This window comes from Melanotaenia boesemani, chromosome 6 (assembly GCF_017639745.1).
Source record: "Melanotaenia boesemani isolate fMelBoe1 chromosome 6, fMelBoe1.pri, whole genome shotgun sequence".
NCBI lineage: Eukaryota > Metazoa > Chordata > Actinopteri > Atheriniformes > Melanotaeniidae > Melanotaenia > Melanotaenia boesemani.
The window spans coordinates 30,435,011-30,445,092 of record NC_055687.1 but is presented as its reverse complement, the minus strand read 5'-3'; the positions used below and the strand labels follow the sequence as shown (position 1 = coordinate 30,445,092).

The following is a 10,082-nucleotide window of genomic DNA, read 5'->3' as shown; positions in this document are numbered from 1 at the left end:
CCTTACTGGTGGCAGTATCCCTCTTATGTTTGGCGTGCTGTGTTTATCCCTGCATTCCTAGGCGTGGGTCCTATCCTTTGTGCTTGTGTAGCGTGTGTGAAAAGTTGTGACTGTGAGACCTTCTCCTCCTGAGCTGCCAGCCTCCCTGCCAGTAAACCTGCAGGCACCATTGATCTTGTTTTTAATTCTGTTTGGTCTGAATTCATTTGATCTATTTGTAAAATAAACTTTTATTTTATAAGTTGAATCCTGTCTCTTGCCACCTAAAGTTTACAAACCTGAGTGCCTTTCTTTAGTTAACCTAAAATAATATTTACTTGGGTGCAACCTCCAAGGTGGTGATCTCTTTTCTGTTGCTGGTGTAGACTAGCCACACCACCCCTCACTCACCAGTGTTGTGTCTTCGGGTGAGACATTTCACCCACTTGCCTCCAGTGTCAGCATTGCTAGTATATGAATGTGTAATGTTCGGTGGTGGTCAAAGAGGCTGTTGGCATACACTGACTTTCATGGTTTGTCAGTCTGTTGCAGGGCAGTTACACATGTAGATCACCATCACAGTGAATGAATGATGGATCCGATGGAAGTGCTTTTAGAGTAGTAAAGCACAATATACTGTACATCTTATCCATTATTAAAGCTTATAGTTAGAACCAACTTATTAGGTGACCCTTAGCCATTTTTTTTGTTATGCTGCTTTATGCATCCCCGTCCCATGATGCACTGAGCACTTACCTCCATTTTTCACTCTTTACTTTTTTTTAAATCTATATATAAATATATAACATTATAACTGTCATTAACTTGTGTTTGCATTTTCTTTCTCCCTGAGTTAGGAGTAATGATGCTGTTGACCCTCCGTCCCGTCTTCTTCTGCCCTAACCAGTTGAGGAAGATGGCCGCCCTTCCTAAGCAATCTGGCTGGAGGTTTTTTCCTCTTCACTGTCGTCCACCGCCCCATGCATGCTCAGGATGGGATATTGAATCAAAGACGTTTATTGCCATCAGTTGGTTTCCTTAGCCAGGCACTTACTTTTATAAGTTCATATGAACACAGTTGTTATAAGCTGGAGTTATGGATTTAACTGGATTATAAGTGGACTGTCAGTAAAGTGCCTTGAGATGACTTTGTTGTGAATTGGTGCAATGCTTATGATATTGAATTAAACTAAATGTCCAGTTGATCAAAGTTCAGTGTTAACTTACACGCCAGTTTTTTGGGATTTGTTTTTTTGTTTTGTTTTTGTCTCCATTGTTTGTACCATTCTTTGTACCGGACTTTAACAGAGCTCGAACCTTCTTAGACAAAATTTCTCGTAATTTTTTTCAGTAGTTTTTTCAGGCTTATTGACCGACTTTCCAAAGCTCTTCTTTGGATGTTGGCTGGCTTTTTTCCCCACACTTAATTACTCCATCAGACCTATTGCCACTGACTTGCAGTCGAGTTTTTTGTGTCATTTGACATACCTCAGCTTTTTCTGTTTCCCCTCCCTAAAAATGGCTCCCCAGCTGCCACCCTCTTACAGAGAGCATCTCTGGTGTGCAGTGGATGGATAAACTGTAGTTTTAGATGCAGCTTTCAGGTCCCATGTCAAGTTTTTTTCTTGCTGTAGACAGTGTTTTAAACCTGCCACTTTATCTGTTGAGAAAATCAGCTTTTTCGCTGATATCTTGATGGCAATTACCCTGCTGTTCAAAAAACAGGTTGCTGCTAACAAAGCGTTGAATTTTAAATATTTTTTTTAAACAACACTGGTTCATACCTTGTGTTTTTTTCATGCTTGAATGATTCATAAAACAATGCCAAGTGGATAGCAAAGTGGTAGCAAAACACTTTTGCACACTACTGTACTTTGACAACACTTTATTCAATGAATCCCCATTAATCTCAGCCCTGAAACTTTAACTAATTTCTTCTTTAATATGAACTGCAAAAAAATTAAATGAAATATGCAAAATATCACAATTACTTCTCAAATGCTGCCAGCATCCTGGCTGAAGACACAGCAGGACGTCCCTGGGGGTCCAGTGATGAGGGGTCCATAAATCATATACCAAAAATGACCACCCGTGCTTGTTAAATACGTCAAAAATATTTAATAACTGCAGTCAGAGGAGAAATGAAAACAAGAAATGGGAAGAGCCGAGACTGTGTCAGCACTGTAGGTCACTAAAAATAAAAGATAATGAAAATACATTTTTTTTTCAAGTAAATTGCAAAAATAACAAAACCCTCTGTATTACAACAGTGTTGGCAAGAGGTTTGATGAAATGGCTTCACTATGTGGCATGCTGAGCCAAGAAAGCTCTGATTCTCTGTAGAAGCTCTTTCTTGACGCTGTCTGGCACCGAGGCTGCAAGAGAGAACCAAACTGTGATGAGTCATTTCTTTAGATGTTAGCGTTGATGCTTCTGTTTCTTTACTGCAACACAGACTAAACCTGTTTCAAGACATTTGATAATCACTATAAAATGCACACTTGATTGGGGAACAAACACAAACAACTGTTTCCTCCTAGCCTGTTAGACTCAGCCATCTCCCACACACATGCACATGTGCTATAAATGCTTTAAAAATCTCTAAAAGTCAATAAACATGTCTCATTACATGCTGATACTGTGCAGCTTGGGCTGGGCAATATGGCCTAAAAATAAAATCTCAGATTTTTTTATAACCAAATCCAATTTACGATTTTAATCGATCTTTTCTTTTACAAAACATAAACTTATTAAAAACATTTGTTTATATACATGAATGCAAGCAAAAATAAAGCATATGTCATAGCGTTTCCACCATATAAACGCCTTCATTCCTTACATAGAAATATGCGACACAACTGCATCTGTGATCTCTTTCCATCTGGATCCTTATCATACAGGATCCACTGCAAAAATAATTTCCCTGATGAAGGTCTGGTATCGATTAAAAGCCCAGCCCTATGTGCAGCCTTGTTTTTGTTTTTTTTCCCGAGACAGTTGTCATACTGTGGAGAATTTCATACTGTTGCCACTGTACTAAAAGCAGAACGTCAAGATTAAATTATCCTCTACTGTAGACACTGTCTGTACAAATCTAACCTGTCAGTAATGCATGAAAAACTAACTACAGAACATAGCTCGTGTCATACGACTGCTTGAATGCTCTGCTTTCATCCAAACATTTAACTTACATGCATTGATCAACAGCAACTGTCTTTCAAAAGGTGTGATAGGTCCTCTATTCAGGTGTGTTTGACAAGGGATGCATCTAAAAGTTACAGGATAGTCGCTGTCTAGGACTGGACTTGGGCACACCTGATTTACAGAGACTTATACTGTGCACTGTGAAGAAAAGTTACCTCTTCCTTTAGGCGTTATCTCGACAACAAGGTCCTCCACTGTGACATGCTCCAGACCCTTTTCTCTGATGACCTCTGCAAATGAATACATGCCAATTACATTTCTGGTTTGGAGCAGCAGCAACAAGATTTAAAGATTTAACAAGCTGCACATCTATAGGAACATAAACACCTTAAACTGGAAAAACCACGCTCACTGTTTAAGTAGTGAGACGAAAAACTAGTTCACTGTGAGATCAAACAGTGCAATTATCAGAAACCCAAGAGCTACATCTCGACTCTACAGGCCTCAGTTAGCATGTTAAATGTTAAAGTTCATGACAGTACAATGTTGAGTAAGCTGCTGGGGAAAGCTTCTTCTCTCTTAGAAGAACCTGGCAGCATTGCTTAGATTTGCAAAGTCACATGTGAACAAACCACAAGACTCCTGGAACATTTTCTTTGAAGAAACAAGACCAAATTGGTCACATACACAGCAACACATGTTGCGAAACACCTCACAGTAACTGCTGAAAATGGTGGTGGAGGGCTGAGGATTTAGGCTTCTACAGCCACAGGACATGGACAACTTGCAGTCTTCTGTATACAAAAGTATTCTAGAGTTAAATTTGAAGCCATCTTTCCGACAACTAAAACTTGACTGAAAATGGGCCATGCAACAGGACAATTATCTCAAACACAGCAGAGAATCTACAACAACAGATTTACTGGAAAAGAGAACAAATTTAAACAGTAGCTACATTGACATTGGGCACTTTTAATCCAAACAAATGCCCAGTCAGAATAAAAATGTGTCATGTAAACATGTTAGCTGATCCGATCAGAAAGGATTTTCAGTCTGATCAACAAGCACTCCGCATGTCAAAGTCTAGACTGATTTCAATCGGATAGAGGACATATTTGTCCATGTAAACGTAGCTATTGACAAAGCAGCCTTTAGTAGCCTGGTGTGCAATCTTAAGGAATTTTAAGAACAAATGCTTTAAACATTAATATACTGAAGCATCACAGTAAAGAAATGCTGGACACAATTCCTCTGAAAAGATGTTTAAAACAGTTATACAGAAAGTTGATACTTCAAATTACTTCAAAAGGGTCCACAAACGTTAAATCTCCGTTCTTCAAACGCCACTATGGACATGCCATAGTATCTTTATGAAATGTCACAATCATCGGCAATGTTGCATTTAATTTTAAATATGTTGTCGCCTGTCTTTCTGTCTTGATCACCTTACTTGCTTGCTTGATACAGAGTGAATAGCAGATAACATTATAAAAATGTTTAAGAGTCGCCGCTGGAGACACACCAGATCATGTCTGTGATGGGGCATTGCTGTGAAAGCAGCCTGCAGGCTTATTGAATGATGTAGGAAACTATCCGTGGACTTTAACCGTTTGAAAGAAAGTGTCGCATCATCCTCTAGACCAGTGGTTCTTAACCTGGGTTCGATCGAACCCTAGGGGTTCGGTGAGTCGGTCTCAGGGGTTCGGTGGAGCCTCCGCCGCAGAGGTCCACCCCTCAGTCTAGTCTGCAGTTAGTGAAAGCGTCCTGCTCTGAGATTTCCAACCGGTCCGCTTTGAGGTCGCTGGTTTATGCAGCAGAGTGAGACCTCCCCATCAGACCGCTAGGGCTGTATATGTGTCTGAGTGAGACTCCCTACCGGTCCGCTTTGAGAGCGCTGGATAAGCAGCAGAGTGAGACCTCCTTCTCAGTCGGGACCACACATCGGAATTAGCCCGTTATCTCCCGAGCGCCAATCCAGGCAAATAAGGCGATCTAAAGGGTCGATCGCCGTACGGACTCACGACGTGGCGGCGGGGAACTGGTACTTTTACCCACTGTGATGACACGTTGTAAAACGGCTGTAAAGGAGTGGACGCGCTGCCAGCGTATCACTTCCTGTTTAACAACACCTTCTTTAATAACCCTCCGTCTGACCAGCGGTGTGCGTCAGTGAACAAGGTGATATTAATGCACAATTCATTTCGTGCACCAGTAAAAAAAAATCATATTTTATTTTTTACTAAAGAAGGGTTCGGTGAAGGAGCATATGAAACTGGTGGCGTTCGGTGCCTCCAACAAGGTTAAGAACCACTGCTCTAGACACATACAAGCGGTAAGAGATGCACCCGCCCTCTGAAATGTTTGTGTCACATAACATAACGTTAAGCAATCATCTCCCTTCCCTCCACTGATCAGGTCTCATACAACAGCTGCAGCCGAACAAGCTGCAGGGTCTGTGTGCCAGTTACCTTGGCAACGCGTCACAAAGAAATAGCTTCGTGTTGGACGGTTCACGCCTCCGCGTCATCCATTAATTTATGATAATGGACACCTTGTCGGGCATTATCCCTTACATAAAGTACACAAAACACAAACAGAGCTTCTCTTATTGAGCTAGTTTTTCTGTAATTCATTTAATTTGAACTTTGGCATAATACTGTGTTTACCTCTGCAATGTGCTTTCATTTGGTCCTTCCATCCACACTCGGTGAGTTTAGCTCTCAGTAACTCCTTTAGTCTGTCAATGAGATACAAGAACAGATGAGCAGATGAGTTCATAATGCTCATTATCTTACCGACAGCTGAAAACTTCTTCATGTTAAATGAAAACACTGTCAGTTTTTGGATTGAATATGAGCACCGCTCTGCCATGTGGACAGTTTGTTATTAATTATTCACATTATTCAGGAGGAAGAGTGAAAGAGAGGTTGACATGTGGGAGAGCTGCAGCCCTGTTATTTGTTGCCATTTTCCAGGTTTGTTTCCCTCTTGAAAAAGTAGCTCCACATGAACCCTATTATGTTCAGCAGTTTGTGCAGGATTATTATCTGTACAATCAGCTCCAAGGGCTTGTCAACAGTATGGAACAAGCCTTCTTGATCAGTTTAGTTTCATTAAGTCTCTGGCACTGATGCTGTTGCCCCAGTAAATGGCTGCAAAGCAGATTGCACGTACCACAACAGACTTGTTGGCATAATGAACAAGCAGAATCTGGCCCTTCATCCGTACGTTCATTTAACAGCCACAAATACATTATGTCTGATGACTTCACTGAGCAACATTGTAATTATAAAATATAAACATATGTAGAATAAAATGGCAGCAAAACACACAAAACGTTTAGCTAGAACTTATTTGAACTTTATGTGGCATTGCCCTTACTTTAATTAGTTTGTAATCTACTCAAAAAGTAATTACTGCAGTTTTGCAAGAGGAATCTGTGTCTGTTTGTCCTGAATGCAAGATTTCAACAGCTCAATTGTTCTTTATTTATAATTTCCTGATTCTCCATCTCAAAAGGTTCCAGTTTAAATGAAAGACAGATTTGTCTTCATGCTATCTGATTTCCAAGTGGTTTATAAGCCTGTGCAAAACCTAAAAACCTTTGGCGAAAGTTAAAACATCTTCATGTGGTGTCACAATATTCTTAAGTCATCAGAACATCAAGTATCCCCTTAGAACAAGGGTGTCAAACTCTGGTCCTCAAGGGATGCTATCCTGCAGGTTTTTGTGGGTTCCCTGCTCCAACACAATTCAAATTGAATGGATCAAATTGAATGGATCCAACGGCAAGTCAGGTGTGCTGGAAGAGGGACACAACTTAAAACCTGCAAGACAGCTGGTTTCATTTATTTATTTTTAAACTAATACTTACTTTTTTTCCCCTTTTTTTTAAATTTACCGTTAGTTAAGAAAGCACGCGAGCCTACCATGCTGCTAACAGTCCTAAATGCTTACTTCAATGTATTTTAACTCACCTCTCTCTTTCTCCCATTTCCGTCAGCTTCTGGTTTATTGATGCTTTCAGTCTGGACTCTTTGTTCATCGTTATTTGTTCTGGTAGGAAAACATATAAACGTTGAGTTCAACCAAAAAAAAAGTTAAATTGGAGCTGCGAAGTTAAAGGTTGCAAACTGGGAAAAATAAACCACCACACACAATAGCATTATATCACAACTGTGATGAGAAATGTATTGTAAAGTTGTGAATATAAAAACGAGTGGTTTGGAAGTTACTATTTACTTACACACAGCAGACCAATGGGGGAAAAGGGATGTGCGTTTTTTACCAGACTTGTTGGCGCAGCTACATGAAAAAGTTAAATACGTTAACTTGGACTTCAAAAGTCAGTAGACACGTTAACAAACACACTGTCTGTCGACCGTAAACCTAAGTGGACGTTTAGTTCACGTTTTAAAACAAAAACATCGTTACACTAGCTTTCAGGGGATCGTCAGAAGAGAGGAAAAACACTGTTTGATCGTCACGCCTGGCATTTCGTTCCGAGAAGAAACAAAAGGAACCTCAAAGGTTCCTACGCTGTATTTACATGCAGTATTCTGAACGGCCACACGGTGGCAGCGTTGGGTAATAAGTCCATCTGATTGCGACCCAATGCATGATGGCAGGTTGTTTTTTTAAAAAAGAAGAAAGACAATAAATAATTTGGTTTTTGGGGTGGGGGTTGCGGTTGCCACTTACTGGCACCAAATACACAAATAATAACGGGTCACAGCTACTGTGGTACTCTGCTGTACAGCTACAGTACTTTTTGTTGTTTAGGGGTTAACACACAGCACAGTGTTATCCATGCAATTATAAACAGCCACTGTATAAAGCCAAGACACACACACTAATAGTTTAAGTGATTTTAGATAAGGTGGTATGAGTTTCCAAATACAATGGTTCCTGACCTCCCTCACAAGCACCATTTATAGAAACAGGTCTGGTTTGTAGAGCTCTGGGAAAACATACCTAAACCAAATACCAAAAGAAAGAACAGCTAGTAATACTTGTGTGCGTTAACACAACCAATGAACTCTTATGGCATTATTAGACATTAGCAAAGGAATGTAGGTTTTTTTGTGTATGACAACATATAGCTCTGTTAATTAAATTTGTCATCTTCATGTCTAACAGTCAAACTTTTAAAACTAATACTTAAATGTGTCTAAGTGTTGACTGGCATTATATAGGAGAAATGGTCATTTACAGAAATGATGATATTGTCCTCCATGTTGTTTTCAGATTTTTGCATCACAGTTAATTTAACTTAGCTGCAAACACTTTGAGATAGAAAAGTTATAACTATAGCTGTTTTAAAAAGTTTTTATGAACAAATAATAATATGTGTCCAAGTAAAATGATAGATAAAAAGTATGGGTATTTGAACAGTAAAAAAGAAGGACTAGATGCAGTAGGATACATGGAGCCCCAGTGATGTAATGTATGACTGAAACAGCTTCTCCAGATTATACCCAGATCCACCTGATACTGATCATCACTGCATATAGTACCTAAATTAACTTGCAAAACTAAGTTTGTGGAAGGAATTAATAGGGTTTAGCAAAGTTACTCAATCTCTGATAGTACAGATGAGGCTGGAAATTAAAAAGAAGTCTAATAGCAGAAAAGAAAAAGTTCTTTTGAGCCTTATACCAGCTGTGTTATCTTTGGTCATAGATACAGTGCATAAGCATATTACATCATTAAGACTGCACCACCCTTACTGCAAAGCCTGCACTGTGCTCCGTGGATACTTCTCTGCAGCAAGTCTGGTGCAGCCTATAAAAGAGGCAGCAGTGATATGGTAAGTGTTTCTGGAAGAATGCAGCCATAAAACTTGTTGTCCTACAAGATGACAATAAAAAACAAAGCAAAATCTGCAAGAGAAAAAAGGCTGATGTCCTGCAGAGGACACGTCAGAGTAAGATTGTGGGATTTGAAAACTGCTCTCATGCTGAGAGCTTATAACCAAGATGAATATCTCGCTCATTCTCAGTGGTGGTGCCCCAAATACCCCACTGCTGATGGACATAGCTCATGGATCTATTTTAATAAAGTTAACTGTGACCTGAGTGATGCACAGCATTTTAATATGCATATATATTTAATCTAAGTTCCCCTTTCTTCTCATATTTAGAAAAAAGGTTGTATTTCCAGGAGAGTATTTGCTCTTGTAACTTTTTTTTAAGAGTTAGCAGTCTTGTTAATACAACATAGTTTCAAGTAGTATCATGACAGAAGGTTATTTAAAATGAAACTAAAGCAGCAGCCTGCTTGACAGTCACATGTTTAAATCTTATATATACAGTATCTCACAAAATTGAGTACACCCCTCACATTTCTGCAAATATTTAATTACATCTTTTCATGGGACGACACTGCAGAAATGACACTTTGACACAATGTAAAGTAGTCTGTGTACAGCTCGTTTAATCAAGTAAATCTACCTTCACCTCAGTATAACTCAACACACAGCCATTAATGTCTAAACTGCTGGCAACAAAAGTGAGTACACCCCTAAGTGAAAATTTCCAAATTGGACCCAATTAGCCATTTACCTCCCCGGTATCATGAGACTTGTGAGTGTTACCAGTTTTCAGGTGTTAATGGGGAGCAGGTGTGTTAAATTTGGTGGTATCTCTCTCAGACTTTCTCATACTGGCCACTGGAATTTCAACATGGCAACTCATGGCAATGAACTCTCTGAAGATCTGAAAAAGAATAGCTGCTCTACATAAACATGGACTGGGCTATAAGAAGATTGCCAGCACCCTGAAACTGAGCTGCAGCACGGTGGCCAAGACCATTCAGAGGTTTAACAGGACAGGCTCTACTCAGAACCGGCCTCACCATCGTAGACTGAAGACACTGAGTGCACATGCTCAGTGTCATATCCAGAGATTGTTTTTGGAAAATAGACGTGTGAGTGCCGCCAGCATTGTTGCTGAGGTTGA

General features: G+C 39.8%; 1 protein-coding gene across 2 annotated transcripts; it reads right to left on the bottom strand.

Annotated features, from left to right (window-relative positions):
• Positions 1 to 1,847: 1,847 nt before the first annotated feature.
• On the bottom strand, positions 1,848 to 7,634 carry eny2 (ENY2 transcription and export complex 2 subunit). Of its 2 annotated transcripts, none has more exons than XM_041989218.1 (5): positions 7,370 to 7,634; positions 7,101 to 7,256; positions 5,790 to 5,860; positions 3,339 to 3,413; positions 1,848 to 2,354 (listed from the first exon to the last, which is right to left on the bottom strand). In XM_041989218.1, exons 2-5 carry the CDS (start codon positions 7,166 to 7,168, stop codon positions 2,281 to 2,283), a joined length of 288 nt encoding a protein of 95 aa, XP_041845152.1. In that variant the 5' UTR covers positions 7,169 to 7,256; positions 7,370 to 7,634; the 3' UTR covers positions 1,848 to 2,280. The 2 variants fall into 2 exon arrangements, with proteins under 2 accessions (XP_041845152.1, XP_041845151.1); XM_041989217.1 differs by having other exon boundaries at positions 7,101 to 7,179; positions 7,370 to 7,633.
• Between the last annotated feature and the right edge of the window lie 2,448 nt (positions 7,635 to 10,082).

Excerpts from the sequence above, each read along its gene's own strand:
- eny2 (XM_041989218.1), bottom strand. The coding sequence starts at position 7,168 with ATGAACAAAGAGTCCAGACTGAAAGCATCAATAAACCAGAAGCTGACG. Across the intron at positions 5,861-7,100 it reads GAAATGGGAGAAAGAGAGAG|ACTAAAGGAGTTACTGAGAG; the intron begins GTGAGTTAAAAT and ends TCTCATTGACAG. Across the intron at positions 3,414-5,789 it reads AATGAAAGCACATTGCAGAG|AGGTCATCAGAGAAAAGGGT; the intron begins GTAAACACAGTA and ends ATTCATTTGCAG.